The 25,753-nt window shown below is 38.4% G+C and overlaps 1 protein-coding gene and 1 long non-coding RNA gene across 7 annotated transcripts in view; one reads left to right on the top strand and one right to left on the bottom strand.

Annotated features, from left to right (window-relative positions):
* Positions 1–25,753, top strand: part of LOC108150545 (acetylcholine receptor subunit alpha-like) — a 688,503-nt gene that overhangs the window by 135,152 nt on the left and 527,598 nt on the right. For all 6 annotated transcript variants that reach the window (XR_005977287.1, XM_041708510.1, XM_041708509.1 and 3 more), the window contains one exon: positions 3,703–4,018. Coding sequence is in view for 5 of the 6 variants with exons in the window: in XM_041708510.1 (XP_041564444.1) it covers positions 3,703–4,018 (316 nt within the window). In the remaining variant the exon portion in view is untranslated. The remainder of the gene's footprint in view (positions 1–3,702; positions 4,019–25,753) is intronic.
* LOC121467142 lies at positions 15,308–16,445 on the bottom strand. Its single transcript, XR_005977292.1, has 2 exons — positions 16,286–16,445; positions 15,308–16,233 (listed from the first exon to the last, which is right to left on the bottom strand). It is a non-coding gene; the product is annotated as an uncharacterized LOC121467142 (long non-coding RNA).

The following is a 25,753-nucleotide window of genomic DNA, read 5'->3' on the forward strand; positions in this document are numbered from 1 at the left end:
GAGGGACAGGATAAAATAAAACTACATTCACTGTTGGCAAAATACACAAATCCGTTTATAACTGGTATTCCAAGTACTAAAGTCAGAATTGGCGAAATGAAAATTAGATTGATTGATCCAACAAAAACCGTACAAAAAAGGCCATATCGTTTAAGTCCATGCGAGCGAGATTTGGTTAGGGACAAAATTAATGAACTTCTAAAATGCAATATAATTAGGCCAAGCTGCTCGCCTTATGCAAGACCTATATTATTAGTGAAGAAAAAATTGTACGGACAGACTTTGTGTTGACTTTAGAGAGCTGAATTCAAATACGGTCGCTGATAAATACCCTTTACCACTTATACAAGATCAAATCAATAGGCTTGGAGGAGTTAATTACTTTACTCTAGAAATGACCAGCGGATATTACCAAATTCCTTTACATTCAGATTCTTTCGAGTACACGGCGTTTGTGACTCCGGATGGTCAATATGAGTTCCTATCTATGCCATTTGGGCTCAAAAACGGACCTTCTGTTTTTCAACGATTAGTAATACAGGCGCTTGGGGATCTAGCAAATTTCTTTGTCATCGTCTATATGGATGATATCATGACAGCCGCCTCAACAAAATGCGAGGCGCTAGAAAGATTACAGATCGTTCTAGATGTTTTGACAAAGGCTGGGTTCTCATTCAATCTTACAAAGTGTTGATTCCTGAAAACATCGGTTCAATATTTGGGTTACAATATAAGTGCGGGTGAAATTCGTCCAAACCCACAGAAAGTTGTAGCGTTGACTGCTCTTCCGCCTCCACAGTCAGTCACTTTACTTAGACAATTCATTGGGCTAGCATCATATTTCCGACAGTTTATTAAGGGATTTTCACAATTAATGAAACCGTTATATTTCTTAACTGCAGAGAAAAACTAATTTATTTGGAAAACAGAGCATGAACAGATACGGAAAAAGGTCATTGCTACTCTTACCGACAAACCAGTACTTGTTATTTTTGATCCTAATTAACCAATCGAATTGCACACAGACGCCAGTTGCTGTGGCTACGGTGCAATTTTATTACATAAAATTAATATCAAACCCCAGGTAATAGAATACTATAGCACAACTACTTCATCGGCAGAATCAAGATATCACTCGTACGAGTTGGAAACCTTAGCTGTCGTGAACGCCATCAAGCATTTTCGACATTATTTGCTGGGTAGGAACTTTGTAGTTTATACTGACTGCAACTCGCTTAAGGCGAGATTTAACCCCCAGAGCACAGCGTTGGTGGGCTTTTTTGCAGTCATTCACATTCGATATTCAGTATAGAGAAGGGAAAAGAATGGCACACGTTGACTTTTTATCGAGAAATCCCCTTTCACAAAAGTCTACTACAACCGCAAATTTAGCTGAAATTTCAAGCAACTGGCTTATTGCTGAACAACGTCGAGATTTGGACATAATCGAAATTGTTAAACTTTTTAAAAACTTTTCTCTGCCTGAAGATATTGCGAAAACCTATGAATTAAGGGCAGAAGTTCTTCATCGAAAAATTCAAAGGAATGGGAGAACACGTTGTTTACCAGTGGTGCCACGAGCTTTCAGATGGTCTGTCATAAATCAAGTTCATGAGTCCATTATGCATTTAGGTTTCGAAAAGACATTGGATAAAACTTACGATTTCTACTGGTTTGACAATATGTCAAAATACGTAAAAAAAATTTGTCGACAACTGCATCACTTGCAAAATGTCAAAATCCTCTTCCGGAAAAATACAGGCTGAGTTGCATTCAATATCAAAAGTCACTATTCCTTGGCACACTATCCACATCGATATCACAGGAAAATTAAGTGGCAAATATGTCTATCATAGTCATAGTCTTCTTAGCCACTGGTGCAAGTCGAGCTAATGGTCAAGTGGAGCGAACCATGAGCACGTTGAAGAATATGTTAACGGCGGTTGAAACTGGAACACAGTCTTGGCTGGGAGAGGTGCAGTTGGCAATCAATTGTACAACCAACCGCACTACGAAAGCAAGACCTTTAGAAATGTTATTGGGAAAGGTAGCACGGCCATTAGGATTACTTCCACCTAGTGATATAGAAAATGTTATTGATCTGCCAAACGTGTGAGCGCAAGCTGCAAAGAATGTATTAGCCAGTGCAGCTTATGATAAAGAACGATTTGATAGAAATAAGGCAAAAATAACAAAGCACAAAGTTGGAGATTTTGTGTTACTTAAAACCGAAGAAAGACACCAGACCAAGCTAAGTCCAAAATTTAAGGGGCCTTTTGAAGTAGTAAAAGATCTAGAAGGCGACAGTTACATTTTAAAGTCTTTAACTAATAAAAGAAATTATAAATATGCACATGAGGATTTAAGAAAATTACCAGAGGGGCAAGTGGCCGAAGAGCTTAATGTGTACGATGATTATAATAATTTAGATGAAAGTAACGTAACCGCTACAGAAGAGAGTGAAAATGAAAATACTGAGAGTATTGAAGAAGAGAGTGAAAATGCAAATATTGATAGTATTGAAGAAGAAAGTGAAGTACACCAAGAAGGGTGACAAAGTTGTACTGCTGGCCAACGAAAATGGCAGAGTACTGAGTCCATAAAATATAATGCAAGCACAAGTGCAAAACATATTGTTTGTTTTGATCATGGCGTGTGGGGTATTTGATTATGCGACTATAAGAGTGAATAATGAAGAGGAATGGATAATATAAAAGAAGAAGAAAAACAAAGAAACGAAAAGAAAGAAAGAAAAATTGAATTGAATTGATAAAAAAAATTATGGTTATGGAACTCATTACTGTTTTGTGAAACTGTTAATATGAATTAAGATAAGAAAATTGGATTTTGTTATGAAACTATTTAATGTTCAGTTTAATAATTAAAAGAAAGAAAGAAAATTCTAATGTTGTTATTTTATACACGAGGTCGTGTTAGGATCATGATGGCCGTGTCGGCGCATTGAAACTGCGTGGTTGTGAATATATGTGTGTGTGTGCGAATACATATTTTCGGGTATTTCACCAGAATAATAATATTGCATCAGCCTCTTGTGCTGTGAGTGTGTGGTTGCCTACATGTTGTCGCTTTAAGAAGTACCGTTATAGCGAGGCGACAGCGTTGTGTCGCTGTCGCCGAGCGTGATTCGGCATACGTGGTAGACACAGTAGGTAGAGAATTAGGCGCAGGCAGTTGCGTACCAGAACTTGGAGTGTGTGCAAGGCCGAAACACGTTGCGCTAGTACAATGACAGACAACAACAACGATCATAATTCGACGTATTCAAATACATTTTGCAACCGCTGCATCCTTTGTTTAAAACACTGTGGTCAGTTGGATATTCGTCAAACAAGGTTTTTATATGCAGTTTGTAAGCTTTCGGGTCCGCTGGATCGATCTTGAAAAAAAAAATTACGTACACCTTATCACACACACAGTATATGATAAACCACATGTTTAAAATTTTCGAGAGTCCGCGTTCCGCTTACACGACTGACTTGTTCAGCAAAATTACGACGCCGCTGGCATTACGGAGATTTCTGGTATTTTCAGAACTATCGACTCGGCGCTTCCAACCTCTGCAAAACGAATGCAGTTTGGGACTTAGGTTTCTTACTAAATTACCATTATGTTTTTCATCAATTGTTATTTTAAATTAAGGTGTATAATGCTGCTACTATTTCTGTCTTTTTTTGTTTGCAGGACACTTCAAATAAATATCACACTTTTCCATCATTCAACAAACATTTTCTCATTGAAGGCGTACATTAAAGTTACTATGAAGTTCATAATCGAAGTATTGAGATTATTTATAAGGAAGCCATCTTCGGGCGAAACACTCAGAGCTTGGATACTTTCTGCTCTTATGGTACATGGAGCAGTAGCTGGAAACCCCGATGCAAAAAGGTTATATGATGACCTCTTGAGCAACTATAACAAATTAGTTCGGCCTGTTGTTAATACCACTGATGTTCTTAAAGTTTGCATTAAATTAAAGCTTTCGCAGCTTATAGATGTGGTAAGTTTAAGCTAGGGCTTATTAATTATTGTTATTACAAAATATGATTTAGGAATTGTGACCTATACGGGTGCCACCCTATTAGAATTTAGAATTTTTAGAACTCTTTAGCCGTAATATTACTCTTGCATCTATTGCAAAAGTTACACATGTTTTAAAACAACCCTCTATGTCTATGCGAATATGTTTAAAAATACTGAATTATATAAATTGTTTTCCGATCTTAGCAAATTAATGACCATAATTCTTAAGTACAGGGTAACCCATCTAGCGCTTGCTTTTTATACCCTTGCAGAGGGTATTATAATTTCAGTCAGAAGTTTGCAACGCAGTGAAGGAGACATATAAAGTATATATATTCTTGATAAGCATCTCTAGGCGAGTCGATCTAGCCATGTCCGTCTGTCCGTCCGTCTGTCCGTCAGTCTGTCAGTCTGTCCGTCCGTTTTTACGCAAACTAGTCTCTCAGTTTTAAAGCTATCTGAATGAAACTTTCCCAAAAGTTGTCTTTCTATTGCAGGTAGTATATAAGTCGGAACGAGCCAAATCGGACGACTATGGCATATAGCTCTCTCGAAAAAAAATAAATTAAAAAAAATTATAACTTTGCTGTTTTTTAATATTTTTTTTAGTTCTTCGACATATAGTAATTAAATATTTTAGAATTACGGTTTAAATTTCAACAAAATCGGACGACTATATCATATAGCTCCCATAGAAATAATAAAAATATATAAAATAACTATCAAATAATTGAGCTGCAAATCATCATAGTTTCAATGGTTTTAAACGTATACGCAAGTAAATAATAATTGTAATGTTTTCAAAAATATTTAATTCTTGCAATAGCTGCAAGAGTGTATGAACTTCGGCTTGCCAAAGCTTGCTTTCTTTCTTGTTTGAAATGACAATGAAATAACCGCTAAATATTTTTCAAACATTTTTTTTTTTGTCATATACGAGTTTAACATTTTTATTTATTTGTGGAAGAACACTCTATGAATATGGCTGCCTCGGGAGACCATGCAGTAGGTAATTCGATACACCCAATTTTTCAGTACACTTTCGGTAGTATGGGTCTCAATGGCTTCAATGGCTACTTCAATCCCGTGCTTTAGGACGTCAATCGTCTCAAAATGGTTGGCATAGAACTTGACTTTGACGGCACCCCACACAAATTTTCGATCTGTGCCTTATCTTTGAGTAAATAACCTTAAATATTAAATATATAGTGACATATCCATAATCCCACATAACTCTTGTGCATACACATACACCCTTAGTACCCCAATCGGCCAATATCTAATTGCAAATGTATCCAAGCTTTAGAATAAACGTCCAGAACGAATCAGCCAATATCTTATTGCAAATGTATCCAAGCCTTAGACTAAACATCCAGAACTAATCAAATTACGTTATCAGTTCGTTTCCACACTTTCACACCCTCAATGGAAAATTACCATGCGAACGAATCAACAAGATTCTAGACTAAACAATCGGATTGAGCAGCTGGTGCATTATCAATCAACAATCCAAAGGGCAATTAGAAAACTCACTCAATTAAAGCCAACTCCACTCATAGAAAGCTCTAAAGCCCAAAACCGAGGTATGATCGTCAAAGAAGTTTAAGTTAAGAAGCGAGTTCAGTTTGAGACTTGTCTTAGGACAGTCAGTGTTTAAAATAAATTAAGTTTTTTTTTTTAAGTTAAACTTATGGTTCGGAAATTTAGTTATATATGCTTTGGAACCATTTCACCCTTTATTTGGAACACTGGGATACGTAAAGCCACTCCAAGAAGCTTCCAACGCCGCCTGAGGTGGACATTCTGTACACCGCTTTTTAATTAACTGAAGATTTGGGCTCCGTTAATCCGCAGCCAACAGCCAACACAGAGAAACTACCGCTACTCCGTAAGAATGAAAGGATTGGAGCACTTAGTGTGACATTGTAGATCACGGATATAAACTGGTTTAATGATGCCAATCACTGGAGCAATGTTGAACACAAGACTTTAATGTCTCCATCAATACCTGCTATTTCAACTGCCATTTTCAAAACAACGAATATAGTAGTGTAATGGAGATAATCCATACTCAAAGCGTGATTTATGAATCTTAGCTTTATTTTTCTTGATCTTAATTTTATTGAGCCAAAAAATAAAATTAAAAAACAGCAAAGTTATAATATTTTTTTTCATTTTTTCCAGATTGTTAATATTGGACCTATGTATATAATATAGTCGTCCGATCCTATTCGTTTCGACTTATGCACTATATCGATGCCATTCAAAAATATATATACTTTACAGGGTCGGAAATTTCTCCTTCACTGCGTTGCAAAAATCTGACTGAAGTTATAATACCCTCTGCAAGGGTATCGTTCATATTCTTTCAACTTTTGTTTCTAAATACCCGGTGCTGCTGTCATGCCTATTTCAATTAAAAAATAGGTTATCAGACGGTCTCGTCTTTAATATCAGCGAGTTCGTAGCTTTAATTGTAGCTCTCTTCATTTTTTCTAATAAAATTGTACACAAATTTTTGTGAAAGTCTAGGTCGCCGAGATTTGACTTGGAGCGGGGTCTTGAAACTAATCCTTGTGAAACTTCGACGGATACTGTGAAGGATAATAAAAATGTTGCTCCTCCTTCTGGATTTGTAAATGTCAATAATAGTATACGTTGCGATAGCACATCTGGCCACTATAGTGTTACTACTTCAGGGAATTAAATCTGTTAAGAGCGTAAGAAAGAGCAGTGAGGTTTCCGTCACTGTAGGCAATGGAAACAATGTCTCGACTGACTCTACGTTTGGACTGATTGCTGAAAAGTTTTTTGACCTTCGCCGTGAGATGACTACTGAGCAGTTTTTGACTAAAAAACGTCGTCATCCTTCTTCGACCACGACTGTTTTCATCACCAGTCATCATCCTCTTCCAAAACGTTTCGGTTTTGATGCGATTCAAAGCTATTCGCAGATCAAAATTCGGTCCAAAAAGTTTTTTTTTATTTATTTTGATTTCGCCTTTGTCAAAGAAAAATTTTAAAATATAGCAAATTTTTTTTTGCCCATCTCTAAATTTATCGAGCTCTCAAAGCGTTTGTGTTATCGGTCACAAAACGTTTCTAAGAAGCTTTTATAGTACGAAAGCTCAACTTTCTAACGCCACCTACTAAAATTAAATCAGAATTACACAATGCGAGATACAGATCACTAAAGTCATATATTGTTCAAATAATGGATTTCTTTTTACTTGACCTAATTTATATAACCCTCCCGACAAGGATAATGATTACAGGTCTAAGTTACCTTTTATCGATCTTGAATCCTCGCCCAAGAATGTGAAAGTTTATGAAATTAAGTCTCTGGCCTACCTACCAGTCGGTCACAATTGTCCCGTCAAACAATCCTTACATTAATCGACAAATTTTCTAAATTCGCTAGTGCTTATACAATTCCGGCTAGGAGTTGTATAAACGTGATCAAGTCATTGAGGCATTATTTTTGTTTTGTGGGGGTGCCAACAAAACTGATTTTTGACCAAGACGCCGAGTTTTCTGGGAAGAATTTTGAAATTATATTCCGTAAGGAAAATAGAAGAAATAAACTCACCCCCCGTTTTTCTCAACATAAGGTGCTCAAAGATAATAAAACTACACTAATATCATCGAGAAATCAAAAATTACACAAGTCTAAGATCAAAAAAAGAATTATAACAAACCAAATTCCTATTGATATTACAGATTCGCGTTCGTCGCAGCCCAGGACTTAAAGATCTAACAATTGGGAAAAGACACTCCGTTACTAAAAATAAGCTTGGAACTACCAAAGGTCGTTCAATCCCACAAATACCTATCACATATAATAAACCTGCAAGATTTTATCGATGGCGTCGTTAGTTACTAAACTTCAACAATTAAAAAATAGAGTAGATAGGTTAGTTCCCAAAAAGAGGCAATGACGAGGACTAATAAATGGACTAGGTAGAGTCGTAAAAATAGTTACTGGTAACTTAGATGACACGGACGGAAATAGAATCGATAATAGCTTAAAGACTATTACGGAAAACCAAAGGGAACTAACTGCAAATACTAACAGGCAAAAGGTATTTAATAATGACGTTAAGAATGTATTCGATAACATAACCGAGCATATTAACAAGGAACAACAGATAATTAATCATTATCTAAACTATTACAAAGATACTATTTTAAAAACAGTAAATTCAGAACATAATAACTTACACATACTTCAGTACATATCACGTATAAATATGAATATCGATGTTTTGTTTAATCATTTAAGCAACATAGAAGAAAGTATTTTACTGGCGAAATTAAACATTGTACCAAATTTCATTGTTTCAGAACAGGAACTAATTGTAATCAAGCAAGTAATAAATAGCACAGAATTGCAAAATTTAGCTAACGAACACATCATCGACATGTTAGAATTAGACATTTTCATGATCGGAATTAAGATCAACTTTAGAATTAAAATACCTATATTTAAGCAAGAAATGTATCAATTCACACATATTATTCCATTGCCGATAAACTTAATCAAAATCCTTACGACATGGAAGTGGCACGAACTTCACCGAATATATTGAGGATATCAACTTACACCAACACAACTTAAGGTCCATCAATGCTTCCAATTCCATCATTCAGTGGAAATATTTTACAACTCCAAATTTTTGAGCAATAGAAGAAGAAGAAAGAAGGTTGTCTTCACCACCTTACCAGAGCCAGTTTTCGTGTCGTCCACACCATCACTTTGGCCATCACTTCAATCCAGGAGGGGAGGAGCTACCGACCAGTCGGTAGGCAACGAGCCGCCGGCCAAACCTCCCAGAGCTACCCTAGAAATGGTACGCTGACCGAGCGGCCACACACACCCAAACTTACGTTCATCAAATATGTATTTGTATTTGTATTTGTTATAAAATTTCATTCTAACGCTACAAGTTTGGAACTTTTAAGTTAATGCGCTAGTCACTAAGAGTTGCAAATATTTAATTGTTACATTATACTTAAAACTAATTTTCATAAAAACTTACCTAAGTCGGCTTCTATTTTTACTTTAATATACGTAATAGTGTTTTTAAGGTGTGTGAATAATTTTTTCTTGAATTGCGTGGCACTGCTAATATTTTTAAGATGGTTTGGGAGTTGAATCCATTGTTAAAAATTATCATCCTTTAACTTATGACAAGACATTTTGATTTTGATGGGTTGATCCCAAGTCCATTGTTTGGCCCACTCATTTACACGTTCAAGTTCTCTGTTATAAATATCTATACATTCATTTATTCTGTTTCAAGGACGACTCACATACATTTGGACATCATCAGCATACAAGTGTACATTACATTCAGATAACGCATTGGTAAGGTCTTTTACATATAAGGTAAACAATAAGGGACCAAGCACAGTCCCTTGGGGTACACCACGATTAACATTTTCGTATGAGGACGAAACGCTAGACAGTACAACAGATTGACGACGATTTTGCAGGTACGAGGACACAAGTTTGACAGAACTTTTAGAAAACATAAACATATTACGTAGTTTGGCACAAAGGACATTATGGTTTACTGTATCGAAGGCCTTACTATAGTCCAGTAAAACTAAGAGTGTAACATTGTTTTCGTCTATTTGTTCCCTTATGTCGTCTGCAATTTTTAAAATAGCTGAGGTACAGCTTCTGTTTTTCCTAAAACCAGACAGATTATTAGTAAGCTACCTTTGATAGGTATGGTAAAATTGAGATGGGTCTGTACTTATTATTTGATTTAGGAATCGGAATTATTTTTTCCGCTTTTCAACAGTCCGGATAAGTAGATTTTGTCCAGTACAGTATTAAAGGTATAGGTTATGTATGGCAGGATTTTTGGCAGCAGAATTTTTATGAATTTAGGGTTTATGTTGTCAGACCCAGTGGCGTCACTCTTAATTCTTAGTATACTTTGAAGGTCATCACACTGATTAACACACAAAAACCTAAATCTAATATCACAGACAGTTTCAGGTACAAATCGTGGGTTCAGTATTTATTTTCAGTGATTTCATGTACTGTGCAGCCTAAGAACTTTTTATTAAGTTCATTTACATTCATGTCTTGTTCAAGTCTTGGTTTAACATTGCATATTTCAAGGTTTTTAATTATTTTCCATGTCTGAGTAGTGGAAGATTGTTGTTGAATTTATGGGAATAGAAATTTGTAAAACTACTGATAATTTCACAACAATAGAATATAAATATAAGCGCCTCTTAGGTGCGAAATGAATTATCAATTAATGTTCCAGAGCTAGCAGCTTCCAGCGCATCTAATTCATCGGGTGTGCAAATCTACACTTGAGCCAGTTCGCCCAGGCTTTGCACGCAAATGGCCTCCCCTTCCTCTCTCTCCTTTACGAAGATATCTCAACGGCGAGAGAAAACAGCTGTTAGGCGCTTCAGCCTCTTGAGATGCATCGCCCGCTTAAGATTTCATATTTTGTTTTGGTCAGCTGTTCGTTTATATATATAAACGCTGGCGAGTCTAGGCCGATGAGCTTTAGGCTCAGTTGCGTTTTGTGTTCTTTTCGGTATGCCCTTATCGTGCACGTGTTCCATTTTAATAATTATAATTAGATCCACTACGTTGCGGGTCGATTTTCGCGGTCGCATTCGAAAAAACGAACGTACTTTAGGCGGCGGGGTCAGTTTGAACGAGAAGCACAGTTTATGAAAAAGTGCTTTCACATTTTCCCCCTGGACTTGTGGGACCCCATGCCAGCGCAAGTCACAGGCGGCTTCAGACGCCGCCTGTGCGTTGCAGGAGGCCACCCACTTTGCCTCCAACTCGTCAACGCGCTGATCCTGGCAGTTTTTGGACAGTTTCGCCTCCAGCTCCTGGACCCGCTGCCTCAGCATCCCCATCTCTCTCACCTCGCTCTCCAATTGAGTGACTCTCAGTGAAAGTCTGCTGCAGTCAGCTGCTATTAACTTAAATTTTTCTTCCAGTGTGCCGGTTATACGTGCCTCGCCATCACGGATCTCCCCTGCAAGACTTTCCTTTAGCTCGGAAAATCTGAGGTCGATCGTGTGAAGCAGTTGAACATCGGAGTCACGGGCTCCCTTCAGATCGGAGTGAGTTTCCTTCCTAAGTCGCTTTGCTGCTGAAGACATATTTTTGTTTAGTGACGCGAGGGTTGAGTGTTTTGATGTGTTGAGTGTTTTGTCTCTGTGCTCTTGTGTTTTTCTATGCACTGTTTCTTTAATGGTTTGTTGTTGCACTTAAAATTGTAGATTTATTAAGAAAAGATTTACTGCTTAAAACCGACTTATTCCGGGAAACAAGAACTTTAATGTGTTATGCTCTTATTTATGCTGCTGCCGTAAGATGTTTTTAATTTTTTTAAGCCGAGTTAAAGGTGTTTTTCGGTGTTTAAAGCGGAGCTTCACAAAAGTGCGTCTATTTCTCTCTCACGTCTATTTCCATTCTATAAACATATTCCGAGACGGGCAACGACAAACTTGAACCGTTGCCCCGCTGAGTTATGACACGGCAATAGGATACCCCGAACCCTCACCACAGGAAATACAACACGAGCAGTCACTTCAACAGTTTCGGGATAAACACTTTTTATTTCATTTTGTATTAGTGTATAAGCATTTATGTATTAGTATATAAGAATTTATGTACACATTCGGCAGCGGCGGATAGTTGGCCACCACTGAACAATATATGCAGTCAGTCTAGAATTGAAACTCAACTACAAAGGTTAAACTTTTCTTACCACTTGGTCACTAAGAATTATAACAAAGCAACTACCACTCATCGCAAATCGAGACTTGATACCCCCCTCTCCGGCGGAGAACTCCTTACCATAACTCGTGCGTAATGATATCGACGAGTAGTTTAGATTTGTTTCACATTGTTTTTCATCATGTTTTTCACATTGTTAGGAACCCTTACTTATAAACCTATAAACTTGGTGAGCATTCTTGACATTACATTTTATGTGTCCGTATCCACATTTAAAAAGCTCTACAGCAACACTTCAACAGTCATCAGGTCTAAGGACATCGTTGGCTCGTTCATAAGTACAGCATAGCCGTCAACATTCAACTAATATATAATTCTATATATATCATTATTGTGAGTCTGCACACTCCTTTTCATACTCTTGTTAATTTACCGTAACCGCCGTAAAACCCGTTGCTTTTGAATAAGAAATCCATTTGAATACGAATACCCAAATATAAATATATATATACTAATAGATACACTACTTTTAAATGAGAATTAGATACATAATATAGCCCCATAAGACAAACGTCAAAGTAAAGCAAAATTTGTTTCTCCATTTCTTAGTAACCTGCCATTAATATAATGTCATACAAATAGAGAAGTTCAAAACAAAGAACGTTAACTAGATTTAAGATCTTAGTGTACTTTAATAATTAAGCAACATGAACCCGAATTTTGCTCTTGATGAAGTAAGTTATGTTTAAAACAAGAAAGGAAGCAAACTTCGGAAAGCCGAAGTTCATATATCCTTGCAGCTATTGCAAAAACTAAATATTCATGAAAACATTAAAATTACGATGTACTTGCGTATATGTATAAAAATATTGAAGATATAATGATTCGCAGCTTAATTATTCGATAGTTCCTATGGCAGCTATATGATATCGTTTTCCGATTTTAATAAAATTTAAAGCGCAATTCTAAACTGTCAAATTATTAATAAGTCAAAGAGAATTGAAAAAAAAATTACCAAATATAAAAGTTACATTTAAAAAAAAAAATGTATATAGTTTTATTTTTTCCATGGGAGCTACAGCTATATATGATATACTCGTCCGATTTTGATGAAATTTAATATGGTGAAAAACCAAAACGACGGAACGAGCCGGATCGAAATAGCTGCCATAGGAACAATCGGAAAAATAAATTAAAAAAATTATAACTTTGCTGTTTTTTAAATTATTTTTTTGGTTCTTCGAAATATTAAATTTCATCAAGATCGGACGATATCATATCGCTCCCATTGGAACAATCGGAAAAAAAATACAAAAAAATTATGACTTTGCTATTTTTTAATATTGTCTTTAGTTCTTCGACATAATTTTAGACATAAAAATATTTTAGAATTACGGTTTTAATTTCATCAAAATCGGATGACTATATCATATAGTTCCCATAGAAATAATAAAAATATATAAAATAACTATCTAATAATTGAGTTGCAAATCATCATAGCTTCAATGGTTTTAATCATATACGCAAGTAAATCATAATTTTAATGTTTTAAAAAATGTTTAATTCTTGCATTAGCAGCAAGGGCATATGAACATCGGCTTGCCGAAATTTGCTTTCTTTCTTGTTTAAATATAATTTAAAGCTTAAAAAAATATGTATTTTTTTAAAAATAAAAATAAATTTCGCAATCGAGCAATAATATTTTTAGTTTAGATTCTAAGAGAATTTTTTGGAATATAAAATTTAGTGATCATTTGAACTTCATCAAAACAACTCTTTTTCGTCGTCGCATTTTCGCACAAGTTTTACACAAGTTATCGCAAATAAATTATCTCGAATTCTACTGCAGTTACACAACTTTCGCGTTCGTTAATACAAACTACGATTAAATTTCATGGTGACCCCGACGTGATCGCAGTAGAGTTCGCGATTTGTTTACCAATTTTTTTTCGGTGAACAACTATAACCATTACCGACAAACACACAAAAGCAAATTATTCGTGTCGGTTCGTCTAAAAAATGAACAAGTAATATTCCAAAGTAAATTTCGTCGCTGGAAATTTTCTGTTCCTTTGGTTGTTGCCCAAGACGTTTCTTCCGCCTCTGCAACTTTAAAAGTTTAATTTGCTGCTGCCATTGGAACATGGATTAAAAAAGGAAGTTTCAATTGTCGAGTCGGCCAACCAGGTATAGAGTGCTAAATCTAGAAAGTTGTGGCGTTGTGTTTGTTTTGTGCTTTGGACCATCCTTCAACTTTTTGCGTTCGTGTAAAAATCAGTAGATAGTGAGCATTCTAACCAAGAAATAAAAATTTGCATGTACTAACAACCAAAATTCTGCAATAAACATAATATATTTCGAATTATATGTGAATCGTTTTGGCCCATGAACACGCAAATAAAATACTCGTCGTCGACCCAAATAGTGGGAACTTAATTCCCCCAACTTTCGTCGAAGTGAGCACCAATTTAGGGTATAAATAAAACAGCTGGAAAAAAGTGCAACTTGTGAAAAGTGTAGTTCTCAAAATAAGCGGCAAAAGATTTCGTCGCAGTTTGTTTGAACATTTTCCCGCGCTTTTTACAATTTTTATAATTTTTGCGCGTCTTTCGGCATCAGGCTTGAATATTCGTTGCCCTTAGTTATCGGTCAGTGTATCATTCTCCGTTAACATTTGCCTAGGAAGATCTGCTAGCCGCGTACACATACTCACGCACACCGATACCGCTGCCGCTATTTCGAGTTATCTTTGGTCGATTTCGTTCTAGATCACTGCCGCAGTGCAATTTTCGGCCTGCTTAAACGTTTGTTCGATTTTTTTTTTAGCCTTTTTAGCTCCCCTACAGTGCGAGCGTGCGGCATATACTCTCGCAGGGTTTATATAAAAAATATAAAAACCCTATTTCCAAATTTTTTGCTGTACTTCTCTCGGCACTTAGCTCCCCTACACAGCGTATTCAACAAATAAATCATATTAATAAAAATACATATTTAACACCTCTTCGATACCAACAAAATAAATACAAATGGCAACCAAGGTTATCGAAGAGCTTAAACACCAACAAGATGTTTACATGAAAAGTATTGGCCGAACGTATCGCTACTTAAATGAAGCTAAATTATCTGTGAATCCGGTTGAGCTTGAGTGTCGATTAGAGATTCTAAATATGCACATTGAAAATGCTTCACTTTTTCAAAACCAAATAGAAGTGAAGTATTTTAAAGATGTATACCGCGAAGAGTTGGAAGAGAAGACCGTATTGACAAAGCCATTGCTTATTTCGATTTTAAATAAATGCAAACATAATAATATCAAGAAATCCGCTCCGCCAACAAATCAGAGGCTGAAGCATCGAAAAAGTTATTAAAAGTCAAACAAAAAATAAAGAACCAACTCCTTTAAACTTAAAGAAAAATTGCAAAAGATAACTCTCCCGCTCAGGCAAACAGATGCAGTCTCCACTTAGGCCATAGATGAGACTAGAATAAGAATCTTGGAAACGGTGTTTGGAAAAATAGGATTTAATTCAGAACTCAATGTAGAAAGTTATTTTATTTTGATGGAATCCCTTACAAATGTATAGCCATTAAAGTGGAAACTGTTTTTGTTCGTTAGGTGAGTCTGATGCGCAAGGCCTTCGATGTCTGTTGCTGCATTATTCCTACAGTGGTTTGATGAAGTGTAACTTAACGGGGTCGAGGTTGATGGTATTTACGGTTTCGAGCTGCAGTTATTTGTTGACTTAGGCGATTTTTTAAATCTTTATAGACAGTTTGCGGTGTGGTTTTCCCCACAGTTGCTAGATGTATGTGCATCCCCACAGGCAACTCAGACTTCGCAGAGTGCAAAAGGTTTTCGTATGTCCATATTCTTGGCAATTGAACGGGTCCATTGCGTTTGTGGGGTTCCTCAACGGTGATTCTACGGTGCAGTATCTTGTTCGTCATTTACTTGTATTTTTATCTCATTTATGTTACCCCTTTTTATAGACGGGACATAGAATTTATTTACGACAATTTGGTTTGTTAGGTGATTGATTGGTATAGGTTGGGTAACTTAGAAACAAGAATCTTTTTTTGGTCAGCGCTTCGTTTGGCACAGTGATTTCAGTCGTTTTGTCTAATTTGGGTGCGTTTGTTTTCCTCTTTGATAGTGAGCTTAATATTCCTTTAACGACCGATTCATGTTTGTAGTAACGCTCCGTAAGCATTTTTCACATTTTTAGTGGGGTAATGGGAGTTTGCCAAAAAGAACTTGCGATACTGAGCATATGATGCCAGAAGTGTAGTATCTGTTGAATCTCGTGTTGTTATTGAAATCGAATTTTGCATCCAGGACTTGCAATTAAATATCCGGCTCCTTGTAGTTCTATGTTAGGTGTTCCATCTCAGCAAAAAGCAGAAAGCAAAAGAGATCCGTTTGTTGCAAATATCCATAGATTCTTGGCATACATTCCAAACTTATTGTTTTGCTCGTTACATCCGTTTTATTATGAAATAATTTTAACTCACAGCTAATTTCTGATGAAACACTTGCTTGCTTCTTGCAACAAATAAAATCCGGTTTTGCTCTCTCTTGACAGAACTTTAAATCTGATTTAGACACTTCTACCAAATTCATCGCGATGACTGTTGATTGCAAGGTCAGGTGATTTTATTTCAATCGAACGGATTTCATCTTTACTCAAAAATGGAATTTGAGTCAATTTGTCGATATGCAGAACTTGTGATATTAAGGGAAAATGTACTTTAAAAAATGACGTAAATCGCTTCATCACCTTTTATCAGCTGGTGTGCCATAAGAATGTTATCTGGCGAACCATGAAGCATCTGTCCTGGTTTTAAGTGATTATGTATACGAGGTGTGTTCTAGTAGCAAGGTGACTTTTCTAATTTCGCGGGCAGCATATTTTCGATTATAGATTTTTTTGTTTTGTTAGGTTGGTACACTCTTCCCTAACATCTGTACCAAGTTTCAAGTGAATCCCCTTTTTTGTTTGGTTATGAGAGGCGTGAAGGTTACAAGTTGTTCTAAGTGTTCGGCGATTTTTTGCAATCGAAAAATATTGATCAAAGAATTTGCATCAAATTTTGCGTACAAAATAAAGTTAAGTGTTCCGAATCACTTGAAATGTTAACAGTGGCATACGGTGAAAATGTTCTGAGTAAAAAAAATGTTTACAAATGGTACAAATTATTCCAAGATGGCCGGGAAGTTGCCAATGACGAACTTCGCGCTGTACGCCCAAGCACGTCAACAACTGATGATAACGTTCAAGCAGTGAAGAAAATTGTGTTGGAAAATCGTCGAATCACTATTGGAAAAGTTGCTGAAGATGTCGGTATATCGCTTGGCTCGTGCCATGAAATTTTTTTAAACGTTTTGGTCATGAGACGTGTGTCAGCGAAGTTTGTTCCGAAATTGCAGAATTTTGACCAAAAGAACCGTCGCAAGAGCATCGCTCAAGTGCTGTTGAATGACGTCACTTACGAACCAAACTTACTCAAAAGGGTCATAGCTGGTGACGAATCATGGGTACATGGTTGTGATATCGAAACCAAAGCCCAATCCTCCCAATGGAAGAGCCCAGGTGAGCCAAGAACACGCAAAACAACTTGTAACCTTCACGTCTCTCACAACCATACAAAAAAGGGGATTCACTTGAAACTTGGTACAGATGTTAGTGAAGAGTGTACCAACATAATAAAACAAAAAAATCGATAATTGAAAATATGTTGCCCGCGAAATTTAAAAAGTCACCTTACTTTTTGAACACACCTCGTATATGCCAATTCATCCTCTAGTTGCCGTGGTGATATCAGCATTGGAATAATCGGCATTAGCGAATATCTGTTAATACATTTAATATTTCAGTTGTTAATAGTGGTATATATCATCGGAGTTTATTAAATAAGCTCTTGCTACTTTCTGTGTTGGAGGTATAGTCTTCAATCAATTTTAATTGAATTGATGGTACATACTTGTACATACTTCTTGTTGTGGAAATTGTTTACATACATGACCAATTTTAGCAATTCCAACTGAAATGTTTTCGTATAATTTTTTCTTTTAAATGCCCTGAAGTTTTTTTTTTTTTTGTGTGATCTCCTTAGCAATCTTGTCCTCAGAATTCTCTTAAAGTGGAGGCTTACACATCGGTTCTTTTTCTGCGAATAATGGAGCTAGGGCTGAATATCCCGTTTGACGACTTCTTTAGCTGTTGTGTCTTCCACTTTTCTGACAAAGTTGTTTTTTCCGTGGAATACCTTGACTATTAGCCCCTTTGGCCACTGTAGTACTGGTGTGTTGTCTTCTTTTATTAGAACCCACCTTCCTTCCGTAGTGTTCGCTGACGATCGTCTTCATTTTGTTTCTTCTGCTGTTGTTGAAGGTAGTCAGTTAACCATTGATTGCCATCGTTACCCCAACGTCTGTGGTTGCTGAGCATGTTCGCTGTCAAGTCGCTTGGATCAGTCGACGTTGGAACTAAAGGTCGAGACTTCAATATTGCTTCAATCTCGACTATATCAGTTTCTAACTCCTTATAAGTAACACAAACTGTGATGTCATTTCCTGGATAATTCGAATAATTTTATTTTAGCTCGTGCCATCTGTTCTAACTGTATGTTAGACTCCTTGACTCCTGGCTCCTTGACTCCTGGCCTTTCTTTCACCCGCAAACCATATGCAAGTATCCTTAGTAGTTTGGGAAAGGAATTCCTATGATTTATGCGGTAAGGTAACACATCATCTTTAAATGATTGTTTGCGCACTTGGCGCTGGTATTTAAATCACTAGTTGTAGGGCGAGAGCAGGAGCGAATTCGCCCCGTCTCTCGCCACCGTAGCATAAGTTATGTTCTAAGAGAAATTATTGAAATATAATAGTCAGCAAACAATCGAACGTCATCGTAGCCACTCCTTTTCGTCGTGTTTTCGAATTAGTTTTCACAAATTCGCAATTTAACATCGTCGAACTACTGCAGTCACAAGTTTTCGCGTCGTTAATACAAAACAGTATTAAATTTTCATGGTGACCCCGACGTGATTAGCAGTAGAGTTCGCGAGTTTTAATTTTTTTTCGGTGAAAAACTATAAACATTACCAACAAAAACGAATTTATTCGTGTCGGTTCGGCAAATAAATTTAATTCAACAATATTTCGTCGCTGGAAATTTTCTGCCGTTCCTTGAAGTTGCACCTGACGTTTCGGCAAATTTAATTGCTTAATTTGCTGCTGCCGCCAAATGGAAGTTAAAAAGGAAGTTGCAATTATCAAGTCGGCTATCCAGGTATAGAGTGCCAAAAATTGAAAGTTAATCTGTGGCGTTTTGTCAATTGTGTTTTGGCCCATCTTTCAACTTTTTGCATTCGTGAGCATTCTAACCAAGAAATAAAAATTTGCATGTACTAACAACCAAAATTCTGCAATAAACATAATATATTTCGAATTATATGTGAATCGCTTTGGCCCATAAACAAGCAAATAAAATACTCGTCGTCGACCCAATTAGTGCGAACTTAATTCCCCCAACTTTCGTCGTAGTGAGCACCAATTTAGGGTATAAATAAAACAGCTGGAAAAAAGTGCAATTTGTGAAAAGTGTAGTTCTCAAAATAAGCGGCAAAAGATTTCGTCGCAGTTTGTCTGAACATTTTCCCGCGCTTTTTACAATTTTGATAATTTTTGCGCGCCTTTCGGCATCAGGCTTATATATTCGTTGCCCTTAGTTATCGGTCAGTGTATCATTATCCGTTAGCATTTGCCTAGGAAGTGCCGCTAGCCGCGTACATATACACACGCACACCGACTCCGCTGCCGCTATTTCGAGTTATCTTTTGTCGTTTTCGTTCAAGATTGCTGCAGCGGTGCAATTTTCGGTCTGCCTAAACGTTTGTTCGTTTTTTCGGTACGCTTGAGCTTGAGCGTTAGCTCCCCTACAGTGCGTGCGTGCGGCATATACTATCGCAGGGTTTATATAAAAAATATAAAAACCCTATTTAGATATTTTTCGCTGTAATTCTCTCGGCACTTATCTCCCTTACACCATGTGCGATCGTTGATTTTTTATTATATTATTTAACAAATAAATAGTTTAATAAAAATAAATATTTAACACCTCTTCGATACCAACCAAATAAATACAAATAAACGCAATGGCAACTAAGGATATCGAAGAGCTTAAACACTAACGAGATGTTTGCATGAAAAGTATTAACCGAACTTATCGCCACTTAAAATAAGCTAAATTATCAGTAAATCCGGTCGAGCTTGAGTGTCGATTAGAGATTCTTAATACGCACATTGAAAATGCTTCACTTTTGCAAAACCAAATAGAAGTGAAAGATACAAAAGATGTATACAATTTTAAACAAGTGCAAACAAAATAATATCGAGAAATCCGCTCCGCCAGCAAATCGCCCGCCTCAATGCCGTCTACCGAGCGTTGCTCTCCAAACTTTTAGCGGAAAACACTTCGAATTTAAAAATTTTGTAAGCCTTTTCGAAACTTTCGTTGACAAAGATTCAATCATTTAATTTCGTGTTTAGCTGGGGACGCTTTAGGAACAGTTAGGGCCTTTCAAGTCACTGCGGAAAATTATCCCAAAGCCCTTGCTAGCCTGAAGCGGGTGTACGATAATGATTGTCTTATTTTTTTTTAGACAACATATCGACACTTTTCAATTTGCAAAAAATTCCCCAGCCTTCAGCTACAGCCTTGAGAACCCTCATCGACACTGTCACAGCCTTGTATGACTCCTTGCTGTCTATTGGGGATGATAGACGCATTACTAATGCTATTTTAATACATCTGGTAATGAGCAAGGTCGATGCAGGAACTAAAAGAAAATGGGAAGAACAGTTAGATTATACTTCGCTTCCACTTTGGAGCGAATGTGAGGCGGCCCTTAACAGGCGATACCAACACATGGTAGCAGAAGAGGCTTCCAAGCCCAAAACTGTTCAGCAGACCCAATCTAACCCTAAGAAGAATGGAGATAGGAGTTTTTGTTTGTCGCTGCCAGGAACGACTCTGTTCAATGCATGTATTGCAACTCACTGAACATCAGATTGGAAACTGCGCTTCCTTCGCAGCCCTAACAGTTCAGCAAAGATTCGATTTCGCCAAAAAGAGCACCCTTATGCATTAACTGCTTAAGGGTCACACGGTCAAAAAATGCAAATCGAACAGATGTAGAGTGTGCAATTCCTCACATCACACTTTGCCACATATATATTCCCCAAACACAAATCTCGCGTTGCCACCTCCTTCTCAGCCCACGCTCATGCAGAAGTTTCCATCTACGTCGCATGTTTTGCATGCGAATGCTTCGGATCGAGTCATTCTTGCAACTGCTGTTGTGAGCGTCCAAACCAAAAGCGGCGAGTTTGTATTAGCTCGAGCGTTGCTCGACTCTGGTTCACAATTAAACTTTGTAACCGATGAGAAGACGTGTGCATGAGCTTGCGAGGCATTGGTGGAACTAATGCCCAAGCCACAAAAAAAATACTCACGATTGTGAAGTCGCGAGTAGGGAACAGCCAATTGTCGTTCGATTTTTGGATTATGAAAAATATTTCTTTGAACTTTTATGTATTGGCCAGATAAAGCAGGGGCCTGAATTCCCCATCTTACAAAAGACAGTTCTCGGCTGGATAGTGTCAGGGAGATGTGCATCTGAAAATAATGAAAACGCTGAAAAAATGGTACATCTCAGCTGCCTGGAGGAAGCATTGAAGTCAATTGACACAACCCTGCAGAAATTTTGGTCTATGGAGGACTTGCCGCCCAAGGCTAAAGCCCATACTCCCGAGCAACAACTCTGTCAACAACACTTTGAGCAAAAAATACTCAAAGATTGTCGTCCGGTAGATTTTCGGTTCGATTGCCGTTTAAATCTGACCCAAATACTCTTGGTTCGTCATACGAAGTTGCGAAACGTAGATTTCTGTCGCTAGAAAGGAAAGTGTCAAAGGACCCTTCGCTGAAGAAGATGTATGTTGAATTCATGGAATTCACATGTCCTCCACCAATGACAAAATTCCGAATACTCCGCACTATTTCATTCCGCACCAATGCGTTTTACGGCCACAAAGTACTTCAACTAAGTTGAGAGTAGTTTTCGATGCATCGAGCCGTACTTCTACGCAGGTAGCGTTGAATGACATCTTGATGGTAGGCCCAACTATTCAAGAGGAGCTGTACTCGACTCTGCTTCGGTTTAGATTACATAAGTTTGCCCTTGCGGCCGACGTCAAAAAGATGTATCGCCAAGTGATGGTGGACGAAGCTGATCGTAACTTCCAGCTCATAGTACGGAGACGAGATCCTTCTGAGTCCCTGAAAATCTTTAAGTTGAACACCGTTACATATGGAACTTCGCCAGCACCCTTTTTGGCGATTCGGTGTTTAATGCGGCTAGGAGAGATGGCGCAAGCAACTCATCCAAAAGCCGCAAAGACTATTCAGAATGATTTTTATGTTGACCTGAAAAGTCTTCGAGACAAAGGTTCTCAGGTCTTGCAAGAGGCAGGTTTTATATTGCCAAAGTGGTTTTCAAACTGCCAAAATTTATCTGATAGCGCTGTAAATCCACTTATGGTAGACTCAGACGAAACTAAAACCCTTGGCTTGGTTTGGTTACCGGTTAAAGATTACATTCAATTTTGGTTGGATGACTCTTTCCTGGATCTTCGCGCGATAAAGCGAAATATTTTGTCGGTGACTGCTCGACTTTTCGATCCACTTGGCCGCTTGTGTCCTTTGGTCACAAAGGTCAAGATGTTGTTGCAGGAACTGTGGCTTCGAAAATTAGATTGGGACGAGTCGCTACCGATGCAGTTGCTCATGTCGTAGCATGCCTAAAATTAAGGTATCGCGATTCGTCAACACAGATCCACAAGTCCCGATTCAAATACATGGTTTCGCTGTCGCTCCATGCGAGCGTATTGACCGCCAAATCGAAAGTAGCTCCCCTCAAGACGAAAACTTTGCCTCGCCTTGAGCTGTGTGCAGCTCACCTTTTAGCAGATCTCTATAATCGTGTCAGGCCATTGCTAAATTCTCCCATTGAGAATGTTTTCCTGTGGACAGACTCATTGATCACTTTACACTGGATTAAAACCCATCCCTCGTCGCTGTCGGTTTTTGTTTCGAACCGGGTTGCAGAAATTTAGGAGTGGTCGCAGAAAGCAATTTGGAGACACGTTCCCACGAAAGTAAACCCAGCAGACATAGTGTCCCTAGGATGTGACGTTGAGGAGCTTACAACGTCCATTTGGTTCGGTGGGCCTTCGTTCTTGCTAGACTTAGAAAATAATTGGCCTCTAAATAAACATTTCGAACTGCCAGCTGATGTAATGTCGATGGAGCTACGCAAATCGGCAATAGTTTTGGTAGTCGGCCCAGAGCCAAATTATGTGCTTCAGAAAATAGAGTCCTTTTCGTCGCACCTGAAGCTTCTGAGAGTTTTCGTGTGGGTTTTTCGTTTTATTCAAAGGTGCAGAAAGGGTCGAAGCCTTTTGAAAGTATTTCGCCAAGAGAACTGGATTTCGCTTTTGATAAAATTGTCGAAGTTATCCAATTTCACGAATTCAGGGACTTCATAAGTAAAATTCGGAAAAATAAACCGGTAGCAACGAATATTCAAAAGTTAAACCCTTTTCTTCAGAAAAATAAATTACATTGGTGCTCCTCGACATTGCTACGAGTTGGGGGTCGGTTATTGAATGCTCCTATCCCGTACGAAGCCAAATTTCCGTTGTTGCTGCTCACAGTTCGTCAGATCCTATGTGTCAGACCTGCACGTTACGAACTGTCACGCTGGCCCACGAGCTCTCGTAAGTCGTCTGCGCTAGAAAATCTGGCTAGTTAATGCTCAAGAAGTCTGCCGACGAACAGTTCGGTCGTGCATGTGCTGCTTTCGCTGTAAGCCGCAACTCTTGACGCAAATTATGGGAAACTTGCCAGCAAATAGACTTCGAGCTCTCCGCCCGTTCAATATTTGTGGCGTTGATTTTTGTGGTCCTTCAGCACAACGTATCGTATCCGTGGTAAGCCACCGTACAAGTCGTACGTGGCCTTGTTCGTCTGTTTTGCGTCCAAAACGGTCCACTTAGAATTAGTGTCTGACCTAACCACTGATGCGTTCTTATTGGCATTTCAAAGGTTCGTGAATCGTCGCGGGATTCCGGAGAAGGTGTGGTGCGACAACGCCACCAATTTCGTCAGCGCAGATCGCCACATGAGAGAGTTCCGAGCCCGTCTGGATGAGCAGGGGGGCGGTATCGAAACATTCGCATCAAAAAAAGGATGCGAGTTTGAGTTTATACCGCCCAGAGCACCGCACATCGGCGGACTATGGGAGGCAGGTGTGAAGTCTGCAAAGCACCTGTTCCTTCGGACGGTAGGCCAAAACCACTTGACCGCGGAGGAGCTCGAAACTCTCCTCACCAGCGTGGAGGCCGTGCTCAACTCCAGGCCCCTCGGCGCTCTAAGCAGCGACCCGAACGACGGCGAGGCCCTGACCCCCGGGCATCTGCTCATCGGCGGCCCTCTTCTGGCCTTACCATCAGCGGCGCTTCCGGACCAGATCAGCCTGACCTGCTTGCGACGATGGCGAGGTGTCTCGTCTCTCAGGCACAGGTTTTTGGCAGCGATGGTCCCGGGAGTACATCTCCAGCCTCCAGCAGCGGTCCAAGGGGCACCAGGGGGAGCCCAACCTCGTCGTGGGAGCGATCGTCGTCGTCGCAGAAGACAACCTTCCGCCCCAGCAGTGGAGGATTGGCCGAGTGGTAGCTGTGTACGCCGGCAGCGATAGCAAGGTTCGCGTGGCGGACGTCAGGACGCAGGACGGGGAATATCGGCGAGCTGTCCACCGACTGGCCCTGTTGCCCGTTCTGGGCTGAAGGACGTCGACCCTTCAGAGGGGGCGGTGTTTGCGCACTTGGCGCTGGTATTTAAATCACTAGTTGTAGCCACTCCTTTTCGTCGTGTTTTCGAAATAGTTTTCACAAATTCGCAATTTAACATCGTCGAACTACTGCAGTCACAAGTTTTCGCGTCGTTAATACAAAACAGTATTAAATTTTCAATGATAATAAATGCCGCTTTGGAGATGCGCTATGATTTTGTAGCAATAAATGGCGCTGGCCAGTTTGAAGATGGATAGAAATAATGGGCCAAAAAAGCAAAGGCTGTGTCTAGCAAATTTTGAACCACATATTCGTCTTGAAACTACATCCGTGGCATTCTGCTCTGATGGTACATGGCGCCATTTCTTTTGCAGAGAAGTTTTAGATGTTCGCAAATCGTCATATTCTTAGTAGCCACAAATTTATTTTTCTTAGTATTTATCCATGATAGCACTATGTTCGAATTTGCTCAGTAGCTTGTTGGATGTTAATTGTGCATCTAGCACTGCTGCTTTTAATTCCAGTCAGGAAAGAGTAATTGTATTGACATAATCTTTTATATGTCCAAGTAACTCATATTCCTTTATGAACTCAATGTATCCTTGTGTAATTGCTTGATCTTTCTGCAACCGTTTCTTTATTGATAAGAACCGTTGTGTGGCAATGTCACGACTCTCCCCCAGCGCTGATGTATGCTCCAAAAAAATGAAGTTGTACAATATATCTTGAGTCCTGTGCGCGCTGGATGTTCTCAAGAAAGTGGTATTCACATTGTTTTTCAACAGGCGAATAACATTTTTTATTTGGTTGAAAATTGTCAGGTTCCCAGAACTTAACAAGCTACTCATCCACCTTCATTCTTTTCGTGAGGACTGCACACACTGATAAAGTTCATTGTGATCCGAAATCTTTCCGTCTACAATCTAACCAAGTTTGGTATTTTGTAATCCTGGCAGTCCCTTTTTAAAACATCAATTTTCCGATTGCGTTATATTAACCTAGAGCTCAGCTCCAAGAAGAATGTTATATTATTTGGAATTTTCCAATTTTATGTTGATTGTGCA

This window comes from Drosophila elegans, unplaced genomic scaffold (genome assembly GCF_018152505.1).
Source record: "Drosophila elegans isolate 14027-0461.03 unplaced genomic scaffold, ASM1815250v1 contig_208, whole genome shotgun sequence".
NCBI classification, from domain to species: domain Eukaryota; kingdom Metazoa; phylum Arthropoda; class Insecta; order Diptera; family Drosophilidae; genus Drosophila; species Drosophila elegans.